The sequence below is a fragment of the Trichosurus vulpecula genome, chromosome 4 (assembly GCF_011100635.1).
Source record: "Trichosurus vulpecula isolate mTriVul1 chromosome 4, mTriVul1.pri, whole genome shotgun sequence".
Classification (NCBI taxonomy): domain Eukaryota; kingdom Metazoa; phylum Chordata; class Mammalia; order Diprotodontia; family Phalangeridae; genus Trichosurus; species Trichosurus vulpecula.
The window spans coordinates 395,313,485-395,336,757 of NC_050576.1; the positions used below are offsets into that span (position 1 = coordinate 395,313,485).

At 37.9% G+C, this 23,273-nt stretch overlaps 1 protein-coding gene across 2 annotated transcripts; it reads right to left on the bottom strand.

The window, feature by feature from the left end:
• Positions 1-1,370: 1,370 nt before the first annotated feature.
• Positions 1,371-22,404, bottom strand: SULT1C4 (sulfotransferase family 1C member 4). Of its 2 annotated transcripts, XM_036757222.1 has the most exons (8): positions 22,345-22,404; positions 22,044-22,264; positions 17,673-17,798; positions 11,367-11,464; positions 10,478-10,604; positions 10,195-10,289; positions 6,773-6,953; positions 2,567-2,832 (listed from the first exon to the last, which is right to left on the bottom strand). In XM_036757222.1, the coding sequence occupies exons 2-8, from the start codon at positions 22,210-22,212 to the stop codon at positions 2,720-2,722; spliced, it is 909 nt and encodes a 302-aa protein (XP_036613117.1). In that variant the 5' UTR covers positions 22,213-22,264; positions 22,345-22,404; the 3' UTR covers positions 2,567-2,719. The 2 variants fall into 2 exon arrangements, with proteins under 2 accessions (XP_036613118.1, XP_036613117.1); XM_036757223.1 differs by lacking the exons at positions 17,673-17,798; positions 22,345-22,404 and having other exon boundaries at positions 1,371-2,832; positions 22,044-22,310.
• Positions 22,405-23,273: the final 869 nt, after the last annotated feature.

A 23,273-nucleotide genomic window follows, 5' to 3' on the forward strand; every position in this document is an offset into this window, starting at 1 on the left:
CTGCTCCGTGGTCTTTGGTGTTTGTGGGTTGAGAAGTCTGGTAACTGCCACAGCTCAATGATTCATGACCCTCAGGCTTGCTCTGCCTGACTCTCAGTCTGGTTGGTTCTAGCATGGCCCACACTGGGCTGTGCTCCACTCCCAGCATGGTGCAATTGCCCCTTCCCAGAGACCATCCAGGCCGTTCTGGGCTGGAGACCTGCTTCCCTCTGCTATTTCGTGGGTTCTGCAGCTCTAGAATTTGTTCAGAGCCTTTTTTTGCAGGTGTTTGGAGGGATTTTTGGGAGAGCTTACACAAGTCTCTGTTTTCCAGCTGCCATCTTTGCTCTGCCCCTTATTAAAGTCCTTTTAAGTTCTCCCAAGAACTATTTTTGGGCTTGTGACCATTTTACATTTTTATTTGAAACTTCACAGGAAATTGTTTTATCTTCTAAGTTTGAACCCTGATCTTTTCTATCAACATAGTAGCTGTTTATAGTTGGGTTCTTTCTCTTTTTGCTCATTTTTTTTAACAGATTATTTCTTGGTTGTTAACTTTATGTTAAGGTTAGGTTCTGCTTATGGGGTATGGAGGATAGTGTCTCAGGCTTCAGGGTTTTTGTGCTATTGTTTTCTAAGCTTTATCTGAGAGTCCTTGACCTCTTGGTTCTTCCAGTGGTCTATGATCCAAGGCTACATGTAGTCACTGCTCTTCTGGCTCACACCTTAGTCTATAAGTGACCTCAGATATTCCTTTCTGCCCCTGAGCTATGACCAAGACCCCCAACACTGCTGTCCCAAATGCTCTTGCTCCCTGCAGACCTTGAAGTGGCTGCAAGTGTTAGCTTGCCCCTCTGCCCTGGAACTGAAACAGGGATCTCTGCTTTCCTATGAGTGACCATAATCAGCAGGGTCCTTTCCCTCTGTAACCTACATATTGGAGTGTGCTTACTCCTTGGTCAGCATCCCTGGGCCCTGCATTCAGCACCAGTGGTGGGCTTTCACAGTCTTCCTCTGATCAGCCACAACTCCCACATCATCCATGGAGTGAAAGTTCCTGGAAGCAAAGGCTACCTGTGACATAGCTGCCCCCATGGTTTGTTTGTTGTTTCAGTGGTATCTGCTTGGAGGCATCTGTACTTTGATCAGGTCAGACTACCACTCCAGGCGATTAGGTTTTTCCTAATGTCTTCCCAAGTTGTTTTGGGCTGGATGACTGCTTTACCCTGATTTTTAATCATTTCTGCCACTCTTAAAATGTACTTTGCGGCATTATTTTAAATTATTTGTGGGGGAATTTGGGAAAGTAGGTGGTTTTCTGCCTTATTCTGCCATCTTCTACTTTCAAACTTAAGTCAATTTTTTTTATTTGTATGAAGATAGACTTTTGATTAATTTGTAACAAACATGGTTTATAGAAGGTTTAGCCATGATGCTAATACAAAATTCAATTCAATAAACATTTGTTAAACACATACCATGTGCCAGGCATTGCGCTAAGCTCTGGAGATACAAAAAGAGGCAAAAGATGGCCCCTGTTCTCAAGGAGCTTGCAATCTAATAGGGAGACAACCTGTAAATAAATGCATACAAAGTAAGCTATATTCAGGATAAATAGAAAATAATTTTAAAAAGGAAAAGCCCTAGAATTAATAAGGGTTAGGGAAGTCTTCCTATAGAAGGGAGGATCTTAGTTGGGACTCATAGAAAGCCAGGGAGGTCAGCAGTCTGAGCATGGGGGACAGTCAGAAAAAGTGCCTAGAGCTGAAGAATGAGTGTCTTGTTCATGGAAGAGCCAGGAGGCCAGTGTTACAGGATTGAAGAACATATGTCAGGGAGTAGGGTTTAAGAAGACTGAAAAGGTAGGAAGGGGTTAGGTTTTGAAGGGCTTTGAATGCCAAATAGAGCATTTTGCATTTGCTTCTGGAGGTGATAGGAAGCCACTGGAGTTTATCGAGTGGGGGTGGAGGAGACAGGGAAGGTATTGATAGGATAAGACCTGAATTTCAAGAAAATCACTTTAGTGGCTGAATGGAGAATGAATTGGAGTGGGGAGAGACTTGAGGCAGGCAAACCTGCCAGCAGGCTATTGCAGTATTCCAGGCATGAGATGATGGGGGCCTATACCGGAGTGGTGGTAGTGTCAGAGGAAAGAAGGAGGCATGTAAGAGAGATGTTGCAAAGGTAAAATTGGCAGTCCTTGGCAATACCTTGGATATGGTGGAGGGATGAGCAGGGGAGGGGGCATGTGGTGGTGGTGGTGGTGCCAGTTAGAGATAATGAGGAATCCAGGATGACTCTTAGTTTGTGAGCCTGAGAGACTGGGAGGATGATGTTTCCCCCTACAGGAATATGGAAAGTAGGAAGCAGGGAATGTTTAGGGTGAAAGATAATGAGTTCTGTATTGGACATTTGATATTAAATTGCAGAATTTCTAGCTTCTTGAGAAGGGAATAAAAAGAAAATACAGTCCCTTTAGTTAGCTGAATGATGATGACCAAACATAATAACAATAACAATAACAACAACAACAACAACAACAACAATAATGATGATGATGATGATGATGATGATGATGATGATGATGGCTGGCACTTATATAGCACTTTAAGGTTTGCAAAGCCCCTTACAAATATCCTTAAAACAATTCTGTGAGATAGGTGCTATTATAAATGATAGGAGAATCCAAGAGTATTTGCAGGTAAAGTCTTCATAAGTTTGGATTCTTCCTGATTTCTTCTTACAGACTAGAACAGAAAGTCAGAGTGGTACCCATCATTTTCTTCTTGTAGTCTTCATCAAATCTCTCATTCTGGGCCACAGTGAAATAGCTCTTCCAGTCTCCTACAGACCCTGAATCACAGATAGGGGGAGATTTAGTGGCCATTTAAAGTATTTTCTTTCCTCTTTCTCCCCTCCCTCTCCCAGTTTTATTAAAAGCTTAATGTTTAGGGGGGCGGAGCCAAGATGGGGGCTGGAAAGCAGGGACTTGCCTAGGGCTCCCCCCAGGACCCTCCAAACACCTATAAAAATGGCTCTGAACAAATTCTAGAACTGTAGAACCCACAAGGAAGCAGGGTTGCAACCCAGGACAGCCTGGATGGTCGCGTAAGGTCTATGGCACACGGAGCTGGGAGTGGAGCGGAGCAGAACCCACCATGGACTGCACCCGAACCAACCAGACAGGGAGCCGGGCGGAACAGGCCCTATCTCCCTGAATCACTGAGCTGTGGCAGTTACCAGACTTCTCAACCCACAAACACCAAAGACAACAGAGAAGGTTAGTGGGAAAAGCTGCGGGGACGGAGTGAAAGGAGTTCCCAGTTCATCCACTGCCCAGGAGGCAGCGGAGGTGGTGCAGCTACAGAACTACAGCTGCAGTTGCTTCTGGCCCCAGGCCCACCTGGTGGGAGGAATTAAGTGGTGGATCAGAGCGGAAGTGCAGAGCCTGCTCAGATCTGAGTTGTGGTCCAGGTTGGCGGTTCTTGGGGGAGGAGGAGTGCTGGTATGGCAGAGCTTGCTGTATAGAAATAGCTCTGAAAACAACAGCTCATCCTCTCAAGCTTGGAACAAAGTACTCTCTACTCTACAAGCAGTCATACCCCAAAGAAAAACCAAAGGGTCAAGTAGTTGGCTGGGAACATGGCCAGGCAGTGAAAACGGACTCAGATTCAGACCCAGACTTTGGAATCTTTCTTTGGTGACAAAGAAGACCAAAACATACCGCTAGAAGAAGTCAACAAAGTCAAAGAACCTACATCAAAAGCCTCCAAGACTGGTCTCAGGACATGGAAGAACTCAAAAAGGATTTGGAAAAGCAAGTTAGAGAAGTAGAGGAAAAATTGGGAAGAGAAATGAGAATGATGTGAGAAAACCATGACAAACAAGTCAATAGCTTGCTAAAGGAGACCCCCAAAATACTGAAGAAAACAGCACCTTAAAAAATAGACTAAGTCAAATGGCAAAAGAGCTCCAAAAAGCCAATGAGGAGAAGAATGCCTTGAAAGGCAGAATTAGACAAATGGAAAAGGAGGTCCAAAAGACCACTGAAGAAAATACTACTTTAAAAATTAGATTGGAGCAAGTGGAAGCTAGTGACTTTATGAGAAATCAGGATATTATAAAACAGAAACAGAGGAATGAAAAAATGGAAGACAATGTGAAATATCTCATTGGAAAAACCACTGACCTGGAAAATAGATCCAGGAGAGATAATTTAAAAATTATTGGACTACCTGAAAGCCATGATCAAAAAAAAAAAAGGCCTAGATATCATCTTTCAAGAAGTTATCAAGGAAAACTGCCTTGATAATCTAGAACCGGAGGGTAAAATAGAAATTGAAAGAATCCACCAATTGCCTCTTGAAAAAGATCCCCAAAAGTAAACTCCTAGGAATATTATTGCCAAATTCCAGAGTTCCCAGGTCAAGGAGAAAATACTGCAAGCAGCCAGAAAGAAACAATTTGAGTATTGTGGAAACACAATCACGATAATACAAAATCTAGCAGCTTCTACATCTAGGGATCAAAGGGCTTAGAATATGATATTCTGGAGGTCAAAGGAGCTAGGATTAAAACCAAGAATCACCTACCCAGCAAAACTGAGTATCATGCTCGAAGGCAAAATATGGATTTTCAATAAAACAGAGGACTTTCAAGCTTTCTCAGTGAAAAGACCAGAGCTGAATAGAAAATTTGACTTTCAAACACAAGAATCAAGAGAAGCATGAAAAGGTAAACAAGAAAGAGAAATCATAAGGGACTTACTAAAGTTGAACTGTTTTGTTCACATTCCTACATGGAAAGATGATGTGTATGATTCATGAGACCTCAGTATCAGAGTAGCTGAAAGGAATATGCATATATATATATGTGTATGTATATATATACATATGTGTGTATGTATGTATATATGTGGGTGTATATATATGTATATGTACATGTATATACATATTATATATATGTATACATATATATATAGACAGAGGGCACAGGGTGAGTTGAATATGAAGGGATGATATCTAAAAAAATGAAGTCAAATTAAGGGATGAGAGAGAAATATATTGACAGAGGGAGAAAGGGAGAGATAGAATGGGGTTAATTATCTCACATAAAAGTGGCAAGAAAAAACAGTTCTGTTGGAAGGGAAGAAGGGGCAGGTGAGGGGGAATGAGTGAATCTTGCTCTCATTGGATTTGATCTTAGGAGGGAATAACGTACACACTCAATTGTGTATCTTACACCACAGGAAAGAAGGAGGAAGGAGATAAAAAAGGGAGGATGATAGAAGGGAGGGCAGATAGGGGGAGGAGGTAATCAAAAGCAAACACTTTTGAAAAGGGACAGGGTCAAGGGAGAAAATTGAATAATGGGGGGCGGGATAGGAGTGAGCAAAATATAGTTAGTCTTTCACAAGATGAGTATTGTGGAAGGGTTTTACCTAAGGATACACATGTGGCCTATGTTGAATTGCTTGCCTTCTTATGGAGAGTGTGTTGTAAGGAAAGAGGAGAGAGAATTTGGAACTCAAAGTTTTAAAAGCAGATGCTCAAAAAAAAAGTTGTTTTGCATGCAACTGGGAAATAAGATATACAAAGAATGGGGCATAGAAATCTATCCTGCCCTACAAAAAAGTAAGGGAAAAGGAGATGGGGCAGGGGAGTGGGGTGACAGAAGGGAGGGCTGACTGGGGAATGGGGCAATCAGAATATATGCCATGTTGGAGTGGGGGGGAGGGTAGAAATGGGGAGAAAAGTTGTAATTCGAACTCTTGTGAAAATTAATGCTGAAAACTAAAAATATTAAATAAATAAATGATTTTATAAAAAGCCTAATGTTTAACATAAATATAATCAACTAAACTTGCTGAATAGCTATTTATGTTTCGATTAGTTAATTTAAATACATAAAATATTATAACAATTCCCCTACATCCTTACTAGTATTTTATGTTCGTTTCTTCTCATTAGCTTTACCTCTTATATGGTCACAGTATATTTTCCATTCATCTGGTTTTGTGCTTTTTTTTTTTTAACTTTGAATTATTTCATAAGGTCTTCTCAATTGTTCTTGTCTTCTTTTACCTTGTTGGTCTCAATTACCTTATAATATTCCATTACATGAATGTGCAACAATTTATTTAACTATGCCTTTTTGTTTCTTTTGGATATAAAGGATAGAGGTCTAGTCTAGGAAGAAGAAAGACCTGGGCTCAATTCCCACCTTTGACACATATTGGTTATGTGACCCTGGGCAAATCACTTAATCTGTCTGTGCTCTAGGCAACTCTCAAGGTCTTTAAGTGGTAGAGAAATGCTGATCTGCCTTGACAGATGAAGTCTTCTCACCTGGGAGCTCCTATATCAGTGAAATCTGTCTAGTCTTTATGTTCCTATCCCAGTTATTTTTAACTACATATAATTTTATTATGAAAATCTTTCAAGGGATAGTTCTTTTTTGTTGTTCATTTGTTTCATTTTCCTTTTTAAATAACACTTTCAAGATAATGGAATTACTGGGTTGAAGGATATTATTTTTTGTTATGATAATTTTTGTAACTTCTAATGGGTACTTTCAGATTATTCTCCTCAATATAAGATTATTTTCATTTCATCAGCCATCTCTTAAAGCAATCATTTTATTCTGAGAAGTATTTCCATTCTTGAAAGATCCATATCTAGACCCATCTGAGTAGTTGTGATTCTGAGCTAGAGAAGGGTAAATGAAAATTTCCAAATGGCTTGAAATATAAGAAGAAAATATTCTTAAGAAAATAATAGAAAAATATAGACACCTTTTCTCATGAATGGAGAAACAGAGTGGTCCATGATTTCACCAGGAATTGCTGTATAATTTGCCATTGGATTCTTTTTCATCATGTCAAAAGAGGTATGATAGATGATTTTATCTAAAGCATCTTCATCTAGGTTCTTCTCCATGAATTTCATTATCTTTCTAATTTCATGCTTTGGGTGCTATGTGAGAGTGGAAAGAGAAAGAATTCATTGTCAACAAAGAGCAAGGCTAAAAAACACAAGTATTGAAATTTTTTCATCATAGTGTCCAAAACCAATCACATGACTTCTTGTATTTGGAAGGGCCTAAGCAATTATTCTGAATTTAGAAATTTACTGGTTCAAGAGAGTTTGCTCCTAGAAATACATAGTTAGTAATAGTAATTGTGAATGTGAATGGTATAAACTCACCCCCAAAATGGAAGTGCATTAGAAACTGGAATCCAAATAATATGTTGTTTAATCTAGTGTTTGATAAACCCCAAAATCCAAGCTTTGGGGGTAAGAATTCACTATTTGACAAAAATTGTTTGGAAAACTGGAAAGCAGTTTGGCAGAAACAGGACATAGACCAACCTCTCATTTACCAACACAAAGTCTAAATGGTCCCCCTTAGACATAAAGGGTGATATCATAAACAAGTTATGGGAACATGGAAATTTTTTTCTGTCAGATCTATGGATGTGGGAAGAATTTGTGACCAAGTAAGAAGCGGAAAGAATCACAGAAAGTGAAATGGATAATTTTGGTCACATGACATTAAAAAGGTTTTGCACAAACAAAACCCATGTAGCCAAAATTAGAATGAAAGCAGGAAACTGGGAAAAAAGTTTTATAGAAATTTTCTCTGATAAGTGCCTCATTTCTTAATTATACAAGGAACTGAGCCAAATTTATAAAAATAAGAGCCATTCCCCAACTGATAGTCAAAGGATATGAACAGGAAGCTTTTAGACAAAGAAATCAGAGCTTTCTGTAGTCATTTGAAAAAATGCTCTAAATCACTATTGATTAGAGAAATGCAAATTAAAAGAAGATTCTACCTCATGCCTATCAGATTGATTAATATGACAGAAAAGAAAAAAGACAAATGGTGAGGGAGATGTGGAAAAATAGGGACACTGATGCACTGTTGGTGGAGCTGTGAATTGGTTTAGCCATTTTGGAGAACAATTTGCAACTATGTCCAAAGGGTTATAAGACTGAGCATACTCTTGGGCCCAGAAATACCATGACTAGGTGTGTATCTCAAAGAGATTAAAAAGGAAAAAGAACCTATTTGTACAAAAATTTTATAACAGCTTTTTTTTTGTGGTGGCTAAGAATTGGAAATGGAAGGGATGCCCATCATTTGGGGAATGGATGAACAAGTTGTGGCATATAATTGTAATGGAATATTATTGTGCTATAAGAAATGACCAGGGGGATGGTTTCAGAAAAACCTGGAAAGATTTACATGAACATGATGCAAAGTGAAGTGAACAGAACCAGGAGAACATTGTATAGAATAATAGTAATATTGTAAGGATGATAGACTGTGAAAGACTTAGCTATTCTCATCAATACAGTGATATGTGACAATTTCAAAGGACTACTTTTGAAAAATGTAATATACCTCTAGAGAGAGAAAACTAATAAATTCTGAGTGCAGATTGAAGTATGATTTTTTTCACTTCATTTTTCTTGTTTTTTTTTGTAATATGGTTAATATGGAAGTATATTTTACATGGCTTCACACATATAATCGACAATCATGTTGCTTGCCTTCTCAATAGGAGGGAGAGAATTTGAACTGAAAATTTAAAAAAAGAATGTGAAAAAAATAATAATTTTACAAAAGTTTGCTCCTTTCCATGTTAAATCTAATACTGGGGTCCTACCTCTACAGAAAAGCATATTTCTCAAGGACACTTTTTCCACTTCTGATGTTTTTTCTCTTTCTGGAAATCCTCTCTAGTTTGACATACTTGCTTATGACATAGAACCTTCATCATGTATTATAGTGTGTTACATAGTATTTATGACAGAGAGAACCTTCAACCTAGTGTAACACATAGTACAATATAGTAGAAAGTGCATTAGATTTTTTTTTCAGTTCTCAACTATCTTTTTTTCATTATTAAATTTAACTTTTAATTTATGGAAGAAAACAAGCATTTCCATAACATTGTATAATAGAAAAGATGATTACACATGAAACTGCAAGTCTACTATGCACAACTTGTCATTCCTTTCAAATATACAACAGAATCATTATGCAAATTTTTTTTCTCTTCCCTCCCCCCTTCTCCCTAGAGATGTCTACCATTAGATACACACACACACACACACACACACACACACACACACACAAAATTATTCTATACATACTTCTATTTATCAGTTATTTCTCTGGATGCAGATAGTATCTTTCTTCATATATCTTTCATAATTAATTTGGGTACTTATAATAGTCAAAATAACTTATTTGTTCAAATTCATTCTTAAAACAATACTGCTGTTACTGTATACAATTTTCTCTTAGTTCTACTCATGTTTCTCAAGTCTTTCCATGGCTTTCTAAAATCATTGAGCTCATCCTTTCTTATAGCACAGTAGTATTTCATCACAATCATATACCACAACATGTTTATCTATTCCCCAATTGATGGGTATCTGTGAAATTTCCAGTTCTTTGCCACCATAAAGAGAGCTGCTATAAACATTTTAGAACACTCAGGTTTTTTTCCTTTTTGCCTCATTATCTGCAAAAACAGTTGTGTTGCTTGGTCAAAGGGTGTAGATAGTTTAGTAACTCTGGGGGCATAATTATCTTAGTTATCATTGTCTTCTTCCAAGTAAGCTCCTTGAGGGTAGGTACTGTATTTTTTCTTGTTTTTGCATCTCCAGTGCTTAGCACAATCGATACATAGTAAATACTTAATAAATGCTTGCTGACTTGACTTCATGACTAGGAAATAATAACAGTAAGAGGCTTAGAGAGTCAGTCTGGGGAAACACAAACTTTTCTTATCATTGTATCCCCAGTACTTAGCATAGTTCCTCTTACATAGTAAATGCATAATAAGTGCTTGTTGATGACCTTAGGGCTAGGTTATAATACCAGAGAAAAAGGTATATAGAGCATTACTCTGGGGAAAGTTCATAAAGATACCACCTTCACTGGGCAAAAAGCCAGAGCTTCTATGATTAGTTCTTAGAATCATACACAGCAACAATGCAATTATACATTTGAAAAAACCTTATTACTACTACTTTGTAAAGCAATATTTAGAATACAGCATCTGTTGAACATGATAAGGTTGTTATCAGGGCAGTCTTCTACTTCCTTCTAAACTATCTTAAGTGCCAAATATAGTTATGTGCACCTAGTGGACACTTAGTAAATACCATTGATTGCCAGACTGGATCCAGCCCTCACCTTCTTCATGTCCTCATAGAAGAGGTAGAGAATGGGATATTTGTCTTTTGCATTCCACCATCCTTTCACATGATCATGCCAGGAACCCCAGCACACTGAAAGACAGGTAAAAAATGTGTAAATTTGTTTGAATGGAGGATGCATTCAGGAGAGAGTATAGGTCACCCTACCAATTCCTTGATATTAAAAACAAAAGAGGGTTGAGCTCCACATGAAAGGGTCAGAGATTTCTCTATATTTTCAAGGTTTTGTTGACAACAACAATATAGTTGGATTCTGTCACCTTTTCCTTCCAGGAAATCTTCAAAATACTCTTCCCAGGTTCCTGGATCAGGAAGTGCTGCATTCATCTTATGGAAATGGTAATAGGACACTAAGTTGTCCTTGGGATTTCTTGCCACATAGATTATCTGCAATTGGTCATGAGGGAGGGGAAAAGAAAAAGAGGAAAAAAAATTACTATCTCAGCTATCGTTGATTCATTTGTCACCTATTTTTGACTTGGGTCTCAGTTATGTCATCTGTGAAATGAAGCCTTTGGACAAATTGACTTCTAGTCAGTCATGTAGTACTAATATTGACTAGGTGCTCTGGTGGTATAGACATATATAGGAGTCCGTAGGTCTGTTAATTTGGATATTTATAATAGTCAAAATGACTTAGTCACTCAAAGTCGTTCTTGAAACAGTGTTGCTATTACTGGATACAATGTTCTCTTGGTTATACTCATCTCTTTAGGCCTTCTTTAGGTTTGATAACTAACCCACAATTACATTTAGAGGTTGCTGTCTTGTGAGTGACTTGCTATTTTTGTGTTATAGGAAGGACTCCAAAGTCATTATGATAAGGAAGTTACATTACTGTACTTAGATACAGCATGGCATAGTTGGTAGAGAGTTAACCTCAGACTCAAGTCCTTCCTTGAATACATATTGATTGTGTGACCCTGAATATGTCATTGTAGCTCTCATTGGTCTAGGCAACTCCTTAAGACCATAAGTTGGAGATATTGCCCATTGTATTGATAGGAGGAGTTCCTATCTGGTAATTCCCTATGCCAATGAAATCATAGGGACATACCTCCTCTATTCCGAGACCAGGAGAAGTTTGTTTATAGAAGACTGGCTGAAGCCTGCTTTAAGAGGTTCTAAGGTTTGTCTCCAGCTCCTTACCTTACAGCCCTTCTCCAAGAATGATGGTGGCAACAGCTGGATGGGAAGGTGAGTTTTTAGTATGCGTGGTGATGGCATTGCATTAGCTTGAGTCACACCTGCAAAAGAGTTTTTGTCCATTTTCATAATTCTTATATTGTGACTCTAGGACCTTCTTCTTTCATTGCTTCAACTTTGGGAACAATTCAGTGCAGCTGCCAGAACACTATAGTTGTCTCTAGATCTCCATGGCCATCTCTATACCATGTTGCTATTATCCTCATCCCCCTCCCACTGGAATTGGAACCTTGGACTCTGCCCCTGGGACACTGGGCTTTGATAGGTGATCCTTTCTCTTATTTCACCACTTATTCTTGGCCATGTCTAGGCCATACTTATGTTCAGCATATCTTAATTCAGTTCCTCTTCATATGTATTCTGCCATTAGAATGTATACTCTTTGAAGGCAGGTAAGAGATTCTTGTTGTTCAGTTGTTTCAGTTGTGTTTGATGCTTTATGTTCTTGGCAAAGATATTGGAGTGGTTTGCCATTTGTCTCCAGCAATGAAAAATATGGCGTAAATGCTTCAAGATTAAGAAACAAAAAGAGTGTGTGGATGACCCAGAAGTCCCCCACTTTCAGGAGTTAGAGAGTTAGAAAATGATGGACTTAGAAAGCTCAACATCATCACAAAAAATGAAACGGACTGTATCTTAAAAGACTGGAAATAACTTGTTATTGATGTGAAAGTTACTTCCAAATTAGTTGTTTGTGGTCAGTGAGATCATCTTAGAAAAAAAAAGAGAAGTTCAACACCAAAGTAGAAAAAGAGGAAAAGATAAGTGTGTGTAGTTACAATGGTTTCAATCAGCTCTAGTCAAAATGAGCTATTGATGCTGAAAAAGAAGATGTAGATAAGAAAAGTCATTAACAAAGAACAAGCTGACTCCTATACAAGTTTAATTGCTATAAAACAATTGCCACAAAAATAATGTTGAAAGAACCTAGAAAATTAGTTAGCCAGCAAACACTTGATCTTGACCAATGGAGCGACATGACAGCCAAGGGGGCATAGTGGATAGAGTGCTGGACTGAGAGTCAGGAATAACTGAGTTAGAATCCTGTATTAGATTCCTATTAGCTATGTAATCCAGGGTGAGCCACACATAGCTTCAGTTTTCTCATGTAAAATGGGGAGAATAATAGCACCTGACTTATGGTATTGCTGTAGAATCAAATGACCTGGGGCAGCTAGATGGCTCAGTGAGTAGAGCACTGGCCCTAGAGTCAGGAGGACCTGAGTTCAAATCCGGCCTCTTACACTTGACACACTTACTAGCTGTGTGACCTTGGGCAAGTCACTTAACTCCTGCCTTTCCCCTCGCTAAAAAATAAAAAAAAGAATCGAATGAACTACTGTACGTTAAGTCTTTTGTAAAACTTTTTGTAAACTTTAACATACCTAATAAATGCTAGCTTTTATTATTTAGACCATCCACTCATTTTAAAATATTACCAAGGAGAATGATAGGAAATTATGAGAAGTATCATTCATAAAACAGCAAAGAATAGAGGCAGTTTAACTGAGTGTGTAGAATGCTCAGTGTGAGATTGAAGCAAGTCAGATCATCCCAAGGACATTTATAGATGAACGTGAAGGAAGAAAAAAAAAATCGACAGAATTGGAACAACAATTCTATAACAAATTGTTTTCATCATCAGTGGCAGTGGAACTACTATATTTGGATTGCACACCTCAATCTAATAGGTGCTACATGAGGAAGTGGAAAAGGCACTAAGGAAGTAGAGGATGGAAAAGGAAGTAGGACAAGACTAAATGCCCAAAGAAGAAATCACTGGCGGAGATGACACAGCTTTTCTTCTCTTAATGTAGGCATTTCTCAAGGTGTTCTCATTTTCCCTCTTTTCTTTTCTCTAGTATCTTTTTCCCTTGAAATCTCAACCATTTTCAAGGCTTTACCCCCATGTGGATGATTCCTAAATTGTTATCTCTAAGTCCCAGACTCACATTTCCAACTGACTACTGGATATCTATACATAGAAAATTGGGACTGATAACTGGATATCCCCATTGGTATGTAAAACTCACTTTGCTAAAACCTGATACTCCTGCTGGCTTTTCTGTTTTTGTCAGTAGTACCTTGCAGCCAGTATTTTGAATTTAAAATCTTTGACTTTTCCCTCTCACACCCTTTTTACATTCAATCGTCAAGTCCAAGAGATTCTATATGGTATTTCTCATCTCTGTTCACTCTTGTATTCCCATTGCTTCCATTCTCCTATAAGCCCTTGTCACTTGCCTGGGCTAGTACCATAGCCCCTGGACTGGTCCTTATGCCTTCATTCTCTGCCTTCTTCAATACATCCTTTAAATTGCTACCAGGTTAATTTATCTTTTGCAAAAGTGTAATCATTTCATTCTACTGTTAAAAAATCTTTCATAGTTCCATACTCCGTAGTTTGGCATGAAAAGCTTCACAGTGTATCACCCCTTTAACTTTCCAGTCTTATTTCAACCTATGTCCCTTTATATGCCCAACATTTTGGACAAATTTGACTACTCAATGTCACTCATATGTCCAGTGCTTTCCCAACTTTGTTCAAACATTTCTTCCTCTGTAATGTACTTTTCCCCATCTTTGCCTCTTGAATTTGATTCAGCTCAAATGTCCCCTTTCCATGTAACTTCCTTAGATGCCCCCAGTCAGTAGTGACCTTTACTTCCTGCGATCTTGAAAAGAAATTTTTATGCAATTATTAAAGACATTCATCTTTAAATATTTTCCAACATAGTTATTTTAAAAACACTATATTCTCCCACTAGATTGTAAACTCCATGAAGTCAGAGGCTATGTCTTACTTAATATTTAAATTTCCCTCAGTATTTAACACTGTATTTTCTTCACATAGTAGGTGCTTCATAAATGTTTGTGGAATGGAACTAGATTTCCATTTTGTTAAGAAGTAACTGACTTCTACAGTGTTTTACATAGCCACATAGAAAGTTTCTGTCATGTCTGTCTGATTTTGTCAAGGTATAGACACTGCAGTCTCCCCCAAAAGTATAATCACACAAGAATTTACCCTATCCATATGGTAAAAACTAAGGATACAAAAATGTCTGTTGTCTACACAATGATATCTAGTTGGTTGAACAACTGGTCCATTGTCATATATATCCTGGTCAGATAATGCAGATGCGCAATGACTTTGGCCCAGTACTGAATGTGAAGAAAGAGTGGGCTGGATTGCATTTTGGAAATTGTAAAGGGCTTTTATTAAGCACAAAGATCTTCCTCAAACAAAATTCTGTTTTTAATGTGAATATGCTTCTAGTGATGCTGTACAAGTACAAATCATAATTTCTGAGGAATTAAAATTGCTGGCTAAAATGAGCAACTCATAGATGCACACATTACACACATACAAAATTTTGCATGCATCACCAAATAATGTAAAAGATATCAAATAAATGTTTATAAGAAAAAGAGGTAGTTGTCTAGATGGCAAAACCAAGGAATAGTCCATATAACACATTGGTTCAATAATGTCTGTGTAATAATATCTAGAGGAAATCATATTGAAAGGCATTTATTAAGCATTTACTTTGTGACAGGAAGTGGTGCTAAGTTCTGGGGATACAGAAAAAGGACAAAAACAGTTGATGTCTTCAAGGATATCCCAGTCTAATGGGTGAATAGTGTGACTAGTGAGATAGATGGAATGTTCTACCAACTAGGGAGACTGAGCAAGGTTTCCTGCAGAATGTGGGATGTAAGCTGAGTCTTAAAGGAGATCAAGGAAACTGAAAGGTGGAGAGGAGGAGGGAGAACATTCCAGGCTTGGGGGAAGGCCGGAGGATTCCAGCCATGGGGGAAAAGGCAGAGAGGCAAGAAATGCAGTGCTGTGTTTGAGGAACCATAAATCATCTAGTGTTGCTGGATTATAAAGTGCTTTGAGGGGAATAAAGCATAAGAAGACTGGAGTGCTTGCTGAGTAGTGGCTGATTTATGAAAAGCGTTCAATTAAAAAACCCCAGAGTACTTTATATTTGATTCTAGAGGTACTAAGGAGCCACTGGAGTCTACTGAATTTTGTGGGGGAGGTGGGTTGGATATACACATTAGAAAAATCACTTAGCTGAGTGCAAGATGAATTGGAGTGGAGAGACACGAGGCAGGGAGACCAATTTGAGGGGCCCCAGGAAATTGGGTGAACCTTCTTTGGAGGATTTAATGGGGAACATGAACAAGAGTATGGATTGGAGGAGAAAGTTGAATGGGTTAGGATCTCTGCTTTTGGGGGGAGTGCCAACACTGATGGGATCATGGTCCATTAAAGTGTAATGTCTTTTATCCCTTTAAGTTAAATGGAGCTGTTTGGTGATGAAAAGAACAGAGAAATATTTTTTCACAAAAGAAAAGATTTATATTGATTATCAAATTCTGTAGGATGTGCTGCTATTATGCATGAACATTTTGATGACTAACAGAAGTAGAAAAAGAACTTTGTTTTAATTTACTAATACATGTATAAGAATTAAGAGCTTTCAGATGGAATTTAGACAGTTTTGGCAGGAAAATTATCTGTGACATAGAGGTGAGGACATGGACCTTTTTCAGCAAAGTAGAGTGATGTTTAATGTGATAAAGAGGCAGAGGAAGATTTTTTATTTATTAAAACTAGAGAAATATGATGGTCAAGACACATAGATTCAAGGGCACCCAAGAGATAGCATACCTTGTCGAAGACTTTGGAACAGGATGGATACCTTGGATAATTTGCATGTGCATGTTTTATGAGAAATCATGTAAACATTTGGGGACTGAGGTGTGATTAAAAAAGGACTGCCAAGTTGATAGAAAAAATGTGTGGAATTGAGACTTTTTAAGCAACAAGTGAGTCACTGAGAGTCAGGAAGTTCTTATTTAAGCCACTGGATTGAGCAGCAGCAGAAGAGGAATAGCTAGGAACCAAAGGAAAACCTGAGGAGAAGCAAAGCAATAGTATGAGGACTGAAAACTTGCTTTACTGGAGCTGTGACAGTTAGAAGCAGTCAGTTAGGAGAAGGCCTCTGCTGAGTGGTTCTCTGTTGGTTGGAGAGAAAATTGACTTCATTGGCCAAGAACTCTTAGTGATATTTAGTACCTTTCAACATCACTATAATTAGCAAAAGGTGAAGGTTTTCATAAGGACTTTTTGGTCTTTGCTGCCACCTCTGGCTTGAAAAAGAAAAGCAAAGGGGTATTGCAGCTGCTTTGGTATCCTGGTGAGCTAGAGCTGTATTGGTGAGCTCTATTCTGATTGGTGAACAAAATATTTGGGTCAGTAAATAACTGAATGGGCCAGTTTGTATGAGAGAGAGGGAGAAAGAGAGAGAGAGAGAGAGAGAGAGAGAGAGAGAGAGAGAGAGAGAGAGAGAGAGAGAGAGAGAGAGAGAGTTTAAGGAGCATTGCAGTTCCTTAGCTTAAAGAGAACTGTGATTTACATTAAAAGTTAACACATTATAATTGAAAGAGCTTGTAAAGGCTAACATTCAAGTAGAGGGGAGAATAGTATTTCCTTAGCTGAAAAGTAGTAAGGATCAACAGTCAAGCAGTGAGCCTCAGCTTGTTTCATGTGGTACAGATGTTCCTGAATGGACAATAACATTGAAGCCTGCAGCCCACAGTTGTGAGTTACCCTAAGCATCTAAGTTTTTCTCCCTCATGTGCTTCCTTTTCTGGTTCCAATATATATGTTCTCATAGTTCACCATAGGTACTGAGTGAATTATTGAAAAGCATTATCCAGGTTTGTGTATATATATCAAGATATATTTTATTATTTATATACTTTATTTGATATATTGTTTTCTTTTTTGCCTTGTAATTAAGTACATGGTTATGTTTAGAATTTTAAAATTATATATCTAATTATTGTAAGTGGTTATATAAATGTTATATACTGTGTGGATTCATTGTCTTATTGGTGCCTGCTTGGGCAGATAGAAAGCACATTGGAGAGGGTGGTCAACCCTACCACTGGTGCTGCTATTGCCTATACTATCATGAAAGACGATGCATTGGATTGATCCTGGGAACCTGTGAGAAGACAGGGTAGAATGTTGTCATTTTGGGTCTTAGACAGCTGCCAGAAGTTGAGAGGAAAGCTAAGGCAGAAAGATAAAGGGTAAAGATTAATTATGAGCAGAGAAAAAAAACTCAGAGAATTTCTCTGGCCTTTGTTCATTTGTTGTCAGGGAAATAATATAAGACAGACATTGTTTATAGTCAAGTGTAAATGGGTGGCCATGCTGTCACTTACCAGATCCTACTGTTGGAATTATATATTCAATGAAAGGAAACCGAAGATGAGTAGGAGCTCGTTTACATTTCTCGATATTGCCACCATTTTGTATCATGTCTACTATCTCCTGAGTCCAAGTTGTCCCTTATTTCATAGAAAGAAGTGAGAATGGAGGTTTGAGAAGGTTCTTGATTTTTTTAAAAATACGGAGTAAGACATAATATCAAGTTCATAAAGCAATATAGAATAAAATTCCATATTGCTTTGTAAAAATCTCACTATTATTAACACAGATAAAAAGCATTGCATAATGGCACTCTATAAAGGAGTGAAGATCTGAGTCCTCATTTGAGTTTTTCATTCTCTCTGGGAATGGAGCATTTGGTATCTCACCATTGACCCCAGGTTCAAGTTTAAAACAGCCATTTGGAAAATAGCTATCTCCTCTTTGAGGCAACAAAGTCCAATGGAAAGAATACTGGATTTGACCTGGGTCAAAATTTTAACTCAGCCATTTGATTACCTTTTTGATTATCTAGTCAGATGGAATTATTGTAAGCAGAGTTTGGAAAATATCGAGGGAGGTGTGATATTAGGGGGCAGGAGGGAACTTCAATGATCAAAATGTCAACTCATGCTTGATCTTTGTCAAAAGCAGACCCAGTATTCAATTCCTGATTTTCCTTAATGATTATTTCATTCTCGAAAAAGTAGAGAGGTTACAAAGGGGCTGGATGAATCATTTTGGTAGTATGTTAGAGTGTATTCTCACTCTGATACAATTTAGATCAGGTGATTTTTAAAGTATCCTCCAATTATTTTCTATGATTTTGTGACTTTGGGTAAATCACTCAGTCTCTTTGGGCCATAGTTTTAGCATCTGTCAAATGAGAGGTTGGACCATGTAACTTCTGAAATTCATTAAAATCTATGATGTATGACTTAGGCAGATGAACCAGAAGAATAATATAATTTCTCCCTGTCTATTCGCTCATTTTATGCTATTTAGAGTTATTCAAAAGAAGAATCATCTGCCTTGGGAGGTTGTGAATTCCCTCTCATTGGAGGTCTTCAAGTAGAGACTTGATGACCATTTGTTGCATATGTAATCTCAACTGGGCCCTCACTGCAGCAAGGCAATCCTTTTACTTCTTATTAATTCTCTATTTCACTCCCTGCCGTGGCTATTCTAAAACATCTCTTCTTCTCAATCCTCTTCTACTACCCTATTCTCCCATCATCTCATCTCATACTTTTCTAAGAAAACAGAGTCCATTTGCTGTGAACTCCCTCTAATTTTATACCCAGTATTTCAAAACTTTTAAACATTATCTTCCATTCTCTACTCCTTTACTCCAGACTGATGAAAAGGCAGCAATTCTCTTTGCCAAGGTCAATCCCTGTACCTGACCCCTTTATTCCATTTCCTTATTTATTTGTTTGTTTATTTATTTATTTATTGGCTCATTCCTTGCTGCTTACAAATATACTCAGGTCTCCCCTCATCCTTAAAAAAACCCTCACTTGACCCTACCATTTCCTTAAGCTATAGTCATGTATTTCTCCTCCCATTTACAGCCAAACTCCAAAAAAAAGCTGTCTACACTCATTGCTGCCACTTTCCCTTTGTGTTGTCACTGAACTCATTTGCAATCAAATTTCCAACTTTATCAATCTGTTGAAACTGCTCTCTCTGAAGTTAACACTGATCTCTTAATGGCCGTATGTGACAACATTTTCTCAGTGTTCATCTTTCTTGACCTTTCTGCAGCATTTAGCACTGTTGTTCATTCCTGGTTACTATATTCTTGCTGAGCTTTTGTGGCACCCCTTTTTCTTGGTTTCCCTCCTTTTTATCTGACCACTGCTTGTCAGTCTTTTTTGGTGGCTCATCATTCATATCTTGCTCCTAAACTGTGAGTGTTCCCTATAGCTTGGTTGCGGTCTCTTTCCACACTCTTTCTTAGTGACATCATTCACTTCCATGGATCTGATTGTCACTTCTATTCAGATAACTTCCAGATAACAGTACTCGTCTGCTGAATTCTAGGTCTATTTTATAACTGCTTATTGGAAATGTTGACCTCGATATCCTCTAGACAACTCAAATGCAATATGTTGCAAAGAGAACTTATCATCTGTCCCTCCAGCCCACCTCCCTTCACAACTTCCTGGTTTCTATGGAGGGTACCACTGTGCCACCAGTCACCTATGTTTGCAACTTTGGAGACAACTTCAGCTCCTCAATTTTTCTCAGCAAGTTAGTTGTCCCATCTCGTTGATTCTACCCCATACTATCTCTCCCATGTGTCTCTTCACTCCTATGGCAACCTCCCTAGTTCAGGCCCTTATGATCTCTTGCCTGAATTATTGCAATAATTTTCATCATCTCCAGTCTATCCTCCTATTGTCCTATCAGCTGATAAAGTGATATTTCAAAAACAAAGGCCTGACTATGTTATTCATCTGTCCAATAAACTCTGGTGATCACTTCTAGGATCAAATACATCTTTCTCTGTTCAGAATTTAAAGCTTTTGCAATCTAGCTCTAATCTATCTTTTCCAATTTGTTACGTATTATTCCCCTTCCCAAATTGTACAGTCTAGCCAAGCAGGACTTTTTATTGTGTCTCTCACATGGCACTCCATCTCTTCTCTCTGTGCCCTTTTTATTGGTTATCTTGTATGTCTAGAATTTAGTTCCTTCTCACCTCTGCCTTTTAGAATCTCTAATTTCCTTCACAACTTTTGCTTCAGATACCACAGGCTGCATGAAACCTTTCCTGATTCATCCAGCTGTGCCTCCCCCTATTACCTTTTATTTACTTTGCATACATTTGTACATGCAAATATTTTCCTTTCATATATAATATAAGCTCCTAGAAGTTAAGGATTGCTTTATTTTTGTCCTTATGTCCCCAGAATCTAGAACAGTACCTAACACGTAGTAGGTACTTCATAAATATTTCTTGATTGATTATTGTGTTGAGAAAGTTTTATTTATGTATGAATTAGACTATATAGCCTCTCAGACCTTTAATTTCTGAAATTCTGTGCTTCTTTGAATGTCAAAAATTATATTTAGTGAAATTTTTTGAGTATAATAATTCAAAAAATTTAGGTAACTAAAGAGCTACAGAATGTAGGGCTTGGAGTGAGGAAGACCTGAGTTTAAATCCTGTCCCAGATACTTACTAGCTGTGTGACACCCTGAGTAAGTTACTTAACCTCTCTGTGCCTCCGTTTCCTCATCTGTAAAATGGTGATAATAATAACACCTACCTCACAGTGTTGTTAGGAGGATCAAATGAGATAATACACGTAAAGTGCTTTACAAACCTTAAAATGTTACATAAGTTATTTATTATTATTAGACAAATTTTATTCTTTGACTCTACTTGTAGTCTTTAGTATTTTTTCTTTTTATGAAAAATGCTTTAGTGTTTTTTTTAATAAAGTTTAAGGCACTCAGAAGTCATCAGAGCCAATAGATATTTTGATTGATCAAATTGTATTAGGAAGAAAGTAATAAACTAAGTTAATTGATAAGAGTAAGAAATTGATTAGAGCAAACATTCACTCACTATGACAAAGATTGACCTTTATCCTGTCTCCTTCCCTCCCTCCCTCCCTCCCTCTCTCTCTCTCTCTCTCTCTGTCTCTCTCTCCATAAAAGGATTATAAACACAAGCACACATAAAATCATTTATTTCTTTGGTGAAATAGGTAAAAGGTAAGGGATAAGGATCATCCAAGCCCATACTTCTTACAGATTTTTCCTGATATTTTGAAAGCATAGTTCATGTATCTCTGCACATATACACATATGTATATATATGTATATACAGGTATACATATACATATATGTGTATAAATACATATATACATATATATATATACACACACTACATACATACTGATGCATCTACCTTTCCCTCAAACATTTATGTATATTGTTAGAACTCTTCTCTACAGAGATCTCTGTAAACTGATTTGACAAAAAAAGCATGTTTTGTCATACTCCAAGAAGGTGGAGCTTATTATACTTGAGCAAACTGCCTCTTTACCTTTTCATCAGCTCTCTCATACAAATATTCTTTAATCTGTTTTAGTGACACCTTTCTCCCACTTCAGTATCCTGAGAAATGGATCAAAGCTATGAAATTGTAGTCCATGTTTATGCAACATCTCTCATTAATCTCTCACTAACTTTCTCTAGAAACATTCATCTTAATCATGCCCATTAACTCCCTCCCTCACAAACCCAGCACAGATTTTTATCCACCCAAGCATTCCATTTCTGTCATTCAACTAAGGCAATGTTTATTCAGGATCCACAATATCCAAGGCCCCTCCCTCCAAGTTCCCTCATGCCCCTCTCCCCCAGACCTGCTTTCGGATAGGTAGAAATAAGTAGGTCATCTGGCTTGGCTTGAAAGTTCCAGATTTCATCCCAGGTAGCACAAGTGGGTGTAGGTTGAAGAATCCCTTTTATGTAGTCAACATCTATTCGTTCATTCCTCTTTAGGTTCAACTGCTTCGTCTCTTTTAAGGCCATTCGGGTCAGGATTCAAAGTGCTATTTGTTTCACAGAGAGAATGCTTGCTTATCTGCAAAGAATAACACACTGAATTTAGCTTTCAATCTGGAATAGGGAAGAAAGAAAGAAAGAATGAAAAAGGACTTTTACCCAATCAGCTTTGAGTTAAAGCACGTAACGGAAATCTCCCGGATTCTCACGTGATCAGTTTTGTTTTCAACCCTGAAGCCTAGTTTACCAATAAAGTTCTTGTTAACTATCCACTTGAGTTTATGAAATAACTCATGGATGTTTTCATTGGTTTCTTCCTTCAGACAGAGAAGGGGTTGAATTAAATGATTCTGTCAGCCAATCCCTTTTAGCTCTAAAAGTTGGCTTCTAATTGAACTTCCTGGAAAATAAAAGGAAATTGCTTTCCGAATCACAGGTTTGCTGAGAAAAGGAAAGCTCCTTGCAGAGATAAAGAATTTTTTTAAATAAGTTTTGAAACAATGATGAAGTTATGAGCAAAAAGTTTAGAAAGAGTTCTCTCTTATTTATAAAATACAGCATAAAAAGATTTCTGGCTATATTCCCAGTGTTTCTTTAAAAAGAAAGGCACATTCTGGGTGAGAGGGAGGGGGATCAGTCTAGAGTGGAGTCTGAGGACAGCTCTGAGAAATACAAGCTCTGGAAGTTGAGAAGAGAACCAGCATTGAAGAATCCAGGTCTTGAAGGGGAATTATATTCCTTACCTTTTAGGAGGAGGGAAAGAAAGGGATTTTTCTTCCTCTCTCCCCCACCATTGACTATGGAGTCTTACAGTGGAGTTAAATGCCCAGTAGGAGCCACTACACCAGGTAGGAGGTGAGCCCAGGGAGCCCAGGGGAGCTATTTGCCCAGCAGAGACACCACACTCGGGGGAGCAATGTGAGGATGCCATGAAAAGAGAGAAGATTTTGGGGCCATGCAACATCAGAGGGAGGCGTGGGTCAACTTGGCTATATGTGTTTCCCAAGTGTGTATCTCTACTAGTGTACTCTACTTACATGTCTACATGTCTGCTCTTCCCACTGGTGCTGTGTATATTTGTGGGAGAG

What these genes read in the sequence shown, in the direction of transcription:
- SULT1C4 (XM_036757222.1), bottom strand. Translation starts at nt 22,212, where the DNA reads ATGGCCTTAAAAGAGACGAAGCAGTTGAACCTAAAGAGGAATGAACGA. An exon ending in TTCTACCTATCCGAAAGCAG is followed by an intron (nt 17,799 to 22,043) that starts GTCTGGGGGAGA and finishes CTATGAAATAAG; the next exon opens with GGACAACTTGGACTCAGGAG. An exon ending in TCTATGAGGACATGAAGAAG is followed by an intron (nt 6,954 to 10,194) that starts GTGAGGGCTGGA and finishes ACTCTCACATAG; the next exon opens with CACCCAAAGCATGAAATTAG.